General features: G+C 35.6%; 2 protein-coding genes across 3 annotated transcripts in view; one reads left to right on the top strand and one right to left on the bottom strand.

The window, feature by feature from the left end:
• Positions 1 to 209: 209 nt before the first annotated feature.
• On the top strand, positions 210 to 7,940 carry LOC115996148 (aspartic proteinase-like protein 2). Its single transcript, XM_031235291.1, has 10 exons — positions 210 to 528; positions 1,540 to 1,669; positions 1,804 to 2,051; positions 3,125 to 3,349; positions 3,709 to 3,871; positions 3,967 to 4,040; positions 4,870 to 4,957; positions 5,649 to 5,724; positions 7,090 to 7,161; positions 7,548 to 7,940. The coding sequence occupies exons 1-10, from the start codon at positions 293 to 295 to the stop codon at positions 7,694 to 7,696; spliced, it is 1,461 nt and encodes a 486-aa protein (XP_031091151.1). The 5' UTR covers positions 210 to 292; the 3' UTR covers positions 7,697 to 7,940.
• An 847-nt stretch (positions 7,941 to 8,787) lies between these two features.
• The window catches only part of LOC116018450 (eukaryotic translation initiation factor 3 subunit H-like), a 5,163-nt gene continuing 2,697 nt past the window's right edge, over positions 8,788 to 11,253 (bottom strand). For both annotated transcript variants that reach the window (XM_031258622.1, XM_031258624.1), the window contains 7 exons: positions 10,728 to 10,861; positions 10,576 to 10,624; positions 10,252 to 10,323; positions 10,060 to 10,161; positions 9,892 to 9,959; positions 9,253 to 9,405; positions 8,788 to 9,059 (listed from right to left, as the gene is read on the bottom strand). In XM_031258622.1, coding sequence (XP_031114482.1) covers positions 9,002 to 9,059; positions 9,253 to 9,405; positions 9,892 to 9,959; positions 10,060 to 10,161; positions 10,252 to 10,323; positions 10,576 to 10,624; positions 10,728 to 10,861 — 636 coding nt within the window. In that variant the 3' untranslated portion in view covers positions 8,788 to 9,001. The remainder of the gene's footprint in view (positions 9,060 to 9,252; positions 9,406 to 9,891; positions 9,960 to 10,059; positions 10,162 to 10,251; positions 10,324 to 10,575; positions 10,625 to 10,727; positions 10,862 to 11,253) is intronic.

Raw genomic sequence — 11,253 nt, 5'->3', positions numbered from 1 at the left:
GTTTATCCTCTAAAATAAATTTCTTCATATTTTACCAGTCTTATTTATTATATAAATGATCTTCTGATAAAAAAAAAAAAGAAGAAAAAAGGTGGAGAAGACCGATAGCCAATTGGGAACAAAGGTCAACGCGAAAGTGACAACGCACAACACAAGATGGAGAAATTAGCCGTAATTTATAGAAGTTGGAAATTTACTGGTAACATAAAGTAAATAGAGCAGTAAATCCAGAGGGGGAGAAGACCCCGTTTTCCGAAATTTGAATCAGCAGCAGAGCTGAGACACCGCGGAGATGGCGGGGTTTGAATTCCACTGCGGAAGAAGCTCCGGTTACTTTGTATTGCTGCTGCTACTTATTGTTCAAAGCGTGAGTGGGGGAGGAGAAGGGGTGATCAGGGTCAATTACAAGTTTTCGGGTTCGGAGCGGACTCTCACTGCCCTAAGCGCCCACGACGACATGCGCCATCTCCGAATTCTCGCCGGCGTCGACCTCCCCATCGGCGGCACCGGCCGCCCCGATTCTGTCGGGTACTTATTAATCTCAACCTCTCTATAATTCTCCGCCGGTATGTATATATATGTGTGTGTGTGTGTATGTTTGGTGCTGTACTGCTGTTGTTTGTGCTAGAGTTGTTGTACTGATTTCTGAACCAATTACACTATTTACTCCATAGACGTAAAGCGGGCATGTTGACATGCATATATGTTTGTTCTGCACTGCGTCTCCTCGCGTATACACAATTTGGGAGGTTGACCTAATCTATCTTGGTCAAAAACTTGGAGCAGGAGCACACTGTAATGCTTCTAGGCTTTATTTTGCCATCAGCTTCAGCATCAATAAAGAGAGAGCCAGTATCAAATTACCATGTTCTTCCTGTGACGAAACATTCCCATTTTTCATCCATTAGGCAGAGCATTGTTCAGTGGAGTTATGATGGGAGTTTATCTGCTTATGATCTTTCCATTGCAAGTGATTGTGTGTATGTGCATATAAAATTTGAATATCTTGTATTGTATAAAGAAGTTTACATGGACCATTAGACATGCATAAATTTTATATGGTACTACTACTACTACTACATCATGCTGCATCAGTGTTAGAATCAAATTCTCTAGGAAGGTATTCTGTGCTCCAATTGTGTCAAGGACATGGTTGTTTTCCTAGCATCTCTTTAGTATATAAGGCCTCAAGACCATCTTAAGTAATGAAAGGCTGACATGATACTTTGAATGCAAGGTTATTATTAATACATAGTTCTTGTAGTTCAGTAAATATTATTGAGTATTATATATCTTGTACAAATTTCTTCGTACTGCTTAGATTCATTTCGTTTTTTGGGTTCAAATTATAAATCTTAATTTAAAATGCTTTGATTGGGAAATTTTTCAACCTCCAGGTAATTGTACAGCTCCTTCATCTCATTCGCTTTTTATTGTTTGAATGCATGATATCACTTGATTTGATGCTTATAGAATAGACAGAGATGGCCATTAGGGCTTCTGTGTGGACTTATTTTTTCTATGGAATCGATTTTGTAGGCTTTACTATGCCAAGATTGGAATTGGAACACCACCATTGGATTATTATGTGCAAGTAGATACAGGAAGTGACATAATGTGGGTTAATTGTATTGGATGCTCAGAGTGCCCCAGAAGAGGTTACCATGGGGTAGGTCTTTTTCCCTTATCAAAATGGTTCAGAGTCTCTGTGTCGTTTAGGCATGGGATAGGCTTTAGTATTTTTTGATTGATTGTCCCCTTTTAATCATAACAGATGTCTTCTTACATGTTCTCTTTTAACAGCTGGAACTGAGCTTCTATAATCCAAAGGATTCTGTTACTGGGGAATTAGTTTTATGCAATCAGAAATTCTGTAAGGACATCACTAGTGGTTCAATGCCGAGTTGCTATGGTAATACATCTTGTTATTACACTGAACTTTACGGAGATGGAAGTTATAGCATGGGCTACTTTGTAAGGGATGTTGTACAGTATGATCAAGTCTCGGGTGATCTTCAGACTAAATCATCAAATGGAAGTGTTATTTTTGGGTGAGTTATACACTTGGTTTTGTTTATAATAAAGTAATTCTGTTGGATATAATTGTTAAGTTCTTATTAGGAGTATTCTATACTGAAGTAAATTAACCATTGCCCAAAGACCATTAACCTTTTGTCCCTTTCTCACCCGAGGCAACTTAAAGAAGACATGAAGGGGCTAGTGAAAGGAAGCTATATTTGTCACGGAGAAGAAGAATTATCTGAGCATTTGTTCCACCATAGCAATTTTTCCTGTGATATTTGATGTGTTCTCTTCTTCCTTTTGGGTATTCACTGGATCCTTGCCATGATTGTGGCAGAACTTGCTAATGTGAATCTTTGTGAAAATTTACAAGCCCAAAAATGAAGATTTAGAATTCTCTTCCCCATCGCATTATATTGTCCCTTTTGAAGGAGTGAAATATTACATTCTTGGAAGATGCAAGCCCAACCAGCCCTCAGGGAGTGGAATTCATATAATCTAGTCTTTTTGGAGAGAAAAGTGTGCAGATGGAGTAGAGGGGATCTTTCACTGTGCTCACTGTTATTTTTAATAGGCATGGGGATGCTTTGTACATATTGCATCTGCTCATCTGCACCACATTGGTGCTTTATGTACTTTTATTTTTAATAGACATATAATTTTCATCTAAGAGCTTTTTCTCATTACATTTCTGCCAGCATCAACTTCCTGGGAACCCATAAGGTGCCATTGAGTTTACCTGTGAAGGAGTGATGGGGTATAGCCCTACAAAATCTAGTTGTGTATTTGCTCTCTCCTTGGAGTTTGTGTTATGTTTGAAGGCATTTTATTGCACCATTTGAGCACCATTTGAGTTTCAAGATGATTCAAATTGCCTACAGAGCCAATCTTTTCTTTAACCATGAAATGTGATTTTTCTCTTTATCTTTTTTAATTTTAGTTATAATTTTTTCCTATTACCCTGTACTTCTTGAATCCCTTGAAACATCACCTTTGGATTTTTGGTTTTCAATATTTCTTAAATTTTAAATTAATGTATATGACTATATTCTAATTTGGGCTTAGTCATTTGCTAATGTGCCATTTCTCTATTTTATGGCAGGTGTGGTGCTACACAATCTGATGATCTGAGCTCCTCAGATGATGCACTTGATGGGGTGATTGGATTTGGGAAATCTAATTCATCCATGATTTCTCAGTTGGCTTCATCTGGTAGAGTGAAAAAAATGTTTGCACATTGCCTAGATGGCGTTAATGGTGGAGGCATTTTTGCCATTGGGCACGTTGTTCAACCAAAAGTAAACATGACACCCTTGATACCAAACCAGTATGTCAATTGTATCTTTTCCCCCCTAACAGTAGGCTTATCTAGGTTAAATTCTATTTTCTGTTAAGTTGCATAACATTCTCCATGAAATTTGATTTGTAACATAGTATAGCATATCCAGTAATATAATTAGAAATATAATGCTCTTCCATGTCATTCCTTTTACTGTTCAACTATCAACATCTGATGAGAAATGAGTAGACATGGACTATAGAGTGTCTTTAGTGTGTGAGCTTAAAAATTGTTATTATACTTATGTAAGCTTGCCTTTCTGTTAGTCTGTCCTCATTGTTCAGTTGCTACTTTTTCTACTGAAAATTTTGTTTTATGAAGTTCCACCTTCTTTCTGAAAATTTTAGGTCACATTATAATGTCAACATGACAGCTATTGGGATTGGCCGTGAATTTCTAAACCTCTCATCATATGTATATATGCATGGGGACAGTCAGGGAGCAATAATTGATAGTGGTACGACTTTGGCTTATCTTCCAGAAGTAATCTATGACCAACTAGTGAAAAAGGTTTGTCAATAATTTCTATATAAGTGCTTACCTCATATCAAGGCTAGAAGGAATTGAATGAATCTTAAAACCTTTTCATTATTAATCTTTTGTAGATACTCTCCTGGCAGCCTGATTTGAAATTACGTACTGTTAATGATGAATATACATGCTTTGAGTACTCTGATAGGTATACTTTGTATTAAATTCACCCTTTCATATTATCTGTCCATGAATTATGTGAGGCGGTTTAATCTTGAAAGCTTCTATTTCTGTTATTATTATATTTATAATTCTTTAGCAATGCCAACTTGATGGGAATTTTAGTTGTTTATTCTGCAAGATTTGATGATTATTGTTCAGAAGTTCTTTCCTCAAATATAAGTTCATGGCTGAATCATTTCAACAATTTTGCATTTTCTAACAGTTTTACACTTCTGCTTTATAGATGAAAGTACAATAAATATTCTTGGTTTAGATATGGTTAGTATTCTTCCTTTTAGATAGATTTTCACTTTTCACGGAGTAATGTTTTAGAAAGAGATTCATAACAAGTCTCATTTACTTGATTAAATTATTTGTTTCTTTTCATTATCTAAACAATTTTGCACTCATAATTTGTTTCATTGGTGGAAGAATCTTTAAAGGTTCTTGATTTAGGTTTTAGTCTAAAGTTGATAGTTATGTGAACCATTTAGTGTACTCATAGTTAGAGTTTTCTGTTGTAGATCTTAGTTATTTTGGTAAAGACAGTTGAAAAAGAGTGTTCTTTAGTACTAAGATTTGTCTTTAGTTAAATTTTAAGGGGTTTTAATATCTTTTTCTTGCAGTTAAAATGTCTTAAGGTTTTAAAGATTTTTTTTAATCGACCTATGTGAATAGCTTGGCAGACATTTTAACTTTTTGCAAACACATGTTTTCTTCAGTATTTTGTTTCTGAGTGGAATGTTTGCTGTTGTTATTTAAAGTTTTTCAAACACATGATCAATTGCGATTAACTTCGCCTCTATATATTGCAGTGTTAATGATGGATTTCCTGCAGTAACTTTATATTTTCAAAATTCACTCACTTTAAAAGTTCTCCCTCAAGAATACCTATTCCCATATGTAAGTAACTTTTCATTCTTGAATAAGTTTCCCGCTGTAAATATCTATCTGTGCAATTGTATCATTTATTCAATGTTGTTGAAATTGAGGGATTGAAAGGCCTGACGGGTGGAGAATAACAACCACCTGCCAGTTAGGCGGAAGCAAACTATGTGAGAAACCAAAGAAAACGAGAATAGAAAGAATATATTATAATGAAAGATTACAATAGATTGTATCTCCCTGTGTACTCTATACTTCTATATATACTAAACTATATACCAAATCAATTCTAATAGGAATAGGAAATTAAGCCCACTCCTATAGGAATTTCCTAATATTCAACAAATGTTTGTTACACATATTGTTTACTAAATTATACTCTGTTTATATGTAATTTTAAACATAATTCTTACTATCTGGTGTATGGATTGCTTCCCAATTGAATCTGTTTGTATGTTTCCCACTCTAAGAATCATCTATGGAATCTATCATTTTGGAAGGGCTTTTCTATGATTCACCGGCATGCACTATATAGTACATATATTGATTCATTAAGACTTATTCATATGTAATTTTCAACATAAAATGATTAGCATTTACTCTTTTATATGTTCTCTACCTAAATGTTTTTGTTCTTTGTTATATCAGTTGCATGTACAGCACCCATTATTCCACACCCCTTTCTCAAATTTGTGTTATCCATTTACAGGAAGATTTATTTTGCATCGGATGGCAAAACAGTGGGGCACAATCTCGGGATAGAAGGAACATCACACTTCTGGGAGGTATGCTTGTTCTCAAGGCAAATTGTTTTTGTTCTTTACTAATTTCTATCTCTATTCTCTAAGTAGATTTATTTGATTACCATTGCTAGATGGCAGGTTTTTTGCCACTTCACCTTTGTTTTGGCAGCTGGGCTTTGTAGTGTTTTTCTGATATCCCTAGGATGTCAATAGCTTATTGAAAAAGCTAAAGGGTGGTGGACACATTGCGTCTTGAGTTTGTATACCCCAATCTAGAATAAGCTCTTCAGATATCATTTCCACTACTTGTACTTCAGTTTCTTTACTCCCTTGAAAGGGATGATCTTGGAGTGACCTCTAACTTAAAGGATACTTTCCTTGCCCAAAAATAAGGAGCTAAAAAGATTGATCCTAAAAGATGATGACCTTTGTATGTATGGGCATAACTTTGAAGTCTGAAAAAAAATTAATCTTTATAAAGTTTCACTAGGGCCATCCAATTCATTTCCTTTGATGGTCCAGGATTACTAGTTGAGAAAGTCCGTTGGACTTGGCGAGGGATGGACTATGTAAAGTTAACATTTTTGTTTCAAGAACTACACCATTATAAAAACATAAAGCCTATTTTACCTAATCTGCCATTATGACTGAAAGCTGAAGCCCCAAGAGTGCTGTTTAAGGATGAACTTAACATTGCCCTATTATGGTCCAACTTTCAATGAGTTTTGATCCTTCTTCTTCTACATTTAGCCTCCTATCTTCTTCTCTGACCCACAAGTGACAAAAATGCATGATGAAACAATGAAACATTCCTTCTCTAGTTATTTATAGGGTAACTTAAATGCATGGCTCCTCAAATGCCAAGCTTCATCACTACTAAGTTCATGCTCAAGTACTCCAGCTCTACCACCATTCATGATTGACCTAAACCAATCACCTCTCTGTGAGCTCCACAGTGCAAAAATCACCAGTTACTGCTTCAAAGTAAAATCCTGTAGCCTCCATCTCGCAGTGACCATTGGAATGCCCGCAGGCTCACTCTATATTCACAAATCTTAGCCTCTTAGGTGCACCTTCAATTGAAATTCGTAAAATTGTTCCCCCTTCCTTTTCCTACTACTACTTTTGTTGTTAGTTATATCTTCAAGATGTGTTCTCTTTTTTTCCTTGGTTCTGTCAACACCTTGAAATATGTCAAAGTAGCCCATATAATTTTTTAGGAGCTAAGTATATGCTCTCATAGTGTTCCGTGGAATTTGCTTTGAGCATGGTTAATTGGTTACTAATTCATACACCTGATATTATGGAGATTTATCACCTCATTTAGTCATTTTTGTTGACACTGCCTGAATATCTGAGCACCACGGGACCAAAATTATTTAGCAAAATGTCTTCTTATGCTTGCAGACTTGGTACTTTCAAATAAGCTAGTCCTCTATGATCTTGAAAGTCAGGCCATTGGATGGACAGAATATAACTGTAAGATATTTGCTATTCAATACATTACTTTGTCTTTGTTTTGATTAGATCATATAGTTTCCTAGTACATGGTCTATATTTCTCCATTTCTTTTCCTGTCAATCCTGCTTGATTTCAAGTGATGTTTTCAATCTGACAGAAATCACTGTTCTTGCTACCTCGTAAAAGCCTTCTCTCTACATAGCTACAAATACATGTGTTCATCTGTTATATGAAAGCAATTTTTTCTAGTTGACATAACAAACCTTATTGGGGACATTATTTTTGCTATTAGTTTCATTGTTGAAAACCTAAAATGAAATGAAATATTGCATTGCATTGACCTTCCCACTCCCTTCTCTGTAGCTTTTCTAAATGAACTCTCATTATAACATCTTTGTTTTCAGGCTCATCAAGCATTGAATTGAAGGATGAGATAACCGGGTCTGTACATTTAGTTGGTGCTCATTCTATATCATGTGGTTGTGGTCTAGGTTTGAAGACAGCTCTATTCTTATTTTTGTTAATATCTTTACTACAAAACATTGTCTACTGATTTGGCATAGGGAAACATAAAAAGGAATTTTGCAAAGAACTGTTACAGCAATGCAATACATTTGGCTGTCAAAGTCAGATAGAAGGAATAGGTATTAAACCCCACAAAGGTGGTTCTTGATCCGTGTCAATAGCAGACTTATCAAAAAATATAGTCCTCATTTTTGTACTCTGTAAATAAAGCTTTGTAAATATTATGCTAATTCAGCTTTTTCAAAAGAGCCACATTGATTACTGTCTCTCAATTGACCAACGTATTTATTATGTTGATTTACAACTAATTAAGATACACTTGATCTTATTTGTTTTGAAAAGTATCTCAAAGACTAACAAAGCACTTCCTGATTCAATATATATGGCGTCTAGTTTGCTTCATGATTGGGACTCCCTCGTTTCTCAAAGTCATTTAAATGAAGTCCGGTTTCACATGTCATCTGTCAAGTTGACGCGGCTGTGTTTCTGGAGAGGGGAGAGGGGAGATGGTTGTATTGTTTACTGCCAGTAAGGAATTCATAGCTACAAAGAGGGGGCCTCTCCGTTGCCTCAATGATCCACATATGGCAGAAACTCTTGCGGTTAAAGAAGCACTTTCTTAGATTAACGATGAAGGGTGGTGACATGTTGTATTACTGTGGGGTGATATCGTCTGACACTTTGAGACAGTGCCCTTTCAATTTATTAATAGATCAGCCCATACTCTAACTAGGGTGACAAATTTACATATTGTTTCGCCTATCTGGATGTCCACAATTTCTTATTGTATTCAAAGTTTCTTCCCTATAATATAAAACGTTGTTTATTTCAAAAATAAAAACAAAAAATACACACAAAGCAGTTCCTTATGGGTTATAAGGTGGGTACATAACACGAAAATTCATAAGTTTGAAAGAAACTAACGCTATTTTTAATTGTATTCATATTTAAACTTAACTATTTCATGTCAATTCAACATTTAATTAGTTTTGTTGCCATATTAAATAAGAGTCTTACTTCAACTAGCAATTGATCGCTCCCCTAAACAGGCTTCCGACTGGTTGGAGTATAGGATAGGCCACTCAACTCATAGACAAGGGATGGCAAAACACTAACAAATAAAATCAAACACGAATAGGATAAAGTGATGGTGCCGCAGGCCAGGTCCGTACACAAGGTTTGATCAAAACTCTCAGAGACCGAAATAAAAATGATTAATAATTAAAAGAAATTTTGCTTGTACGGCACAAAGTTCATTTCCAGATCTAGAAAGTGAGCTTCAAATGAAAGAAAATGGGTAGAAAATGCCAATGAAGCCTTCCTTTAAACTTTGTCAATTCTCTTGTAGTGCCTTCATCAAATATAGTCTGTTGAAGCTCTGTCCCGCAACACTGCAATCATATAACAATTATGTTCAAGCTTGTTCTTGATTAATGACAAAGAAGCAAAAGTGTAAGGAATACAAGGTTAGTTATCTACTGTATACTGCTACTACCAATTCTGAATTAGTTTATAATCTGTTCCCCTGGGATTGCATAAGGGGAATCTTACTAGTAGCATGCTTTTAAGGGTGGGGAATTATACCCGTTTATCTGATTGCAGTAGTTGGCAATTTGATTTGTAATGAGAAAGCTATCCAATCGTGAAGGCTCAGGAATTGGCTTAAAGATGGGATTAGAGGGATCCTCCTCCGGAAGTGGCTCTTCACCTGCAGCTTTCCGTGCCATGTTCTCAGCCCTGTAAAAGAGTAAGCCAAATAAATGTGTAGAGCCACCCTAAATGGTGAATGAAGAATTCCTAATGTGAAGATCAAAAGTGCCAAAGTGATGCAGCAGAGTACTATTTAGAATTTTAATTTCTGAGCAGTGAAAACTACCCAGCAAGCCTCAGGTAAAGCTTGGGAAAAGTCTCCCAGAGGAATTTATTATATTTTCACCCAATAATGTGCATTTACTGATTTATATTTTATACTCGACAACCTACACTTTTGATACAGCATAAAACTTTCAACACTTCTTATAATTTGTAAAATGTTGCAACTTCTGGTCACTTTTCCAGCCAACCTGAAACTATCATGTACTTTCTTTGTGATTTGATTAAGGTTATATTTTGATTGCTTACCAAATTCCATCTATGAAGATTACCAGTCCACACCAAACAACTAATGGAACTAAATAAGGCACAAATGTTTTACGAGTCAAACCAAAAAGGTAAGTTTCTTACCTCCTCTTTTGAAGCCAAGCTTGCTGCTGAGCTTGTTGACGAGAAAGGTTACGGTAGTAGAATTGGAACTGCAAATTGAAAACCAGTATTTTCATGATAAGTGTCACTGTGTTGAGATCAATCATACATGAAACTTTAACAATGATCCATGGAAGAAAGGTGACAAACCTTCTGCTGGTCCATTGACAAGTCATCCATACACTCAATTAAAAATTCCACATTCCTCTCCAAATAAGGATTTGTTGATAGCTGTAGCCGATCAAAATCACACTGGGAAAAAAATAAAAAACCTTCAAGTTACAACCTGTCAATAATTAGATTTAAGTCAATGAGAAGTCTGCCAAACAGAAATTTGTTTACCTGGGTTACAGGTGTATCAGGCTCCAATTCGGTCATAAAGGCACTGATAAGAGCAGAATTTGAAACTTTTATCTGTTGAATTGCAAGCATGCCATAGAAATCATGATAGGTTATGATTGTGAATCTCTAAGAACTTGAGGTGAATAAGAAAAGGATTATAACTATCATTAGAAGTTGCACAAAAGCAGTACAGGCAACAGGCCCTGTACAAATTGATTAATGACGAATACAGAATAAGTATCTTACTAATAACTATATTTCTATATGGAAGGAAAAAATAAGCATGATTTTAATGATGAAGGAAACAAAGAATCAGAAGCATACAGGTATCTCCTCAAAGATATCAACAAATGAAAGATTCTTCTCCCTCAACCTACAAGTGAAAACCATGAATGTAGAATGAAATATGTCACTTCCATTTAGCCTGAAGAGCCTAGAACACTGGAAGAAAAAGAACAAAGAATGAGTTGGCATACTTCTCTCCAGTAAAATTATTATTCCGGTAAAGATCCATGAAAGAATCGGACAGCTTCAAGGCCTTCAAAGCCAGAATACCTTGGTTAGATCTTGAAGGATCATAGATTATGCATACACATCGTCTTATATTTTCCTGCCAAGGTACAGAAATGAGAAACCTAGTGAGTGACTGTCAACAGATGAAGGGAAATAGAAAGGAAAAAAACTAATGTACTTCTAATAAGTCATGAAATTATTAGGAGAAATAGAAGCAAGCATTAAAAAAATCCCATTGAATGGCTGTCCACTTGCGGCAGAGGGAACAAAGAGAGGAAGGGGAAGAAATAGTATATTTATCACAAGTTATGCAAGTAGTAGAAGAAATAGAAGATTAGAAGTAATCATTTTTAAAAAAAATCCAATTTGACATCATGGCTTGCAAGATCTTCTAGTGCTCAGTAAAGACTCCCAGATGATATTCCTGATGGTTGTATACATTATATAGTATGCAGAGAGAGAGGGGGGGGGGGGGGGGGGGAAAAAAAA

The sequence above is a fragment of the Ipomoea triloba genome, chromosome 1 (assembly GCF_003576645.1).
Source record: "Ipomoea triloba cultivar NCNSP0323 chromosome 1, ASM357664v1".
In the NCBI taxonomy this organism is placed as follows: Eukaryota; Viridiplantae; Streptophyta; class Magnoliopsida; order Solanales; family Convolvulaceae; genus Ipomoea; species Ipomoea triloba.
Note: the sequence above shows the minus strand (reverse complement) of the source record. Positions and strands in the feature narration are given on the sequence as shown.

Excerpts from the sequence above, each read along its gene's own strand:
- LOC115996148 (XM_031235291.1), top strand. The coding sequence starts at position 293 with ATGGCGGGGTTTGAATTCCACTGCGGAAGAAGCTCCGGTTACTTTGTA. Across the intron at positions 3,872-3,966 it reads ATGACCAACTAGTGAAAAAG|ATACTCTCCTGGCAGCCTGA; the intron begins GTTTGTCAATAA and ends AATCTTTTGTAG. Across the intron at positions 4,958-5,648 it reads AAGAATACCTATTCCCATAT|GAAGATTTATTTTGCATCGG; the intron begins GTAAGTAACTTT and ends ATCCATTTACAG.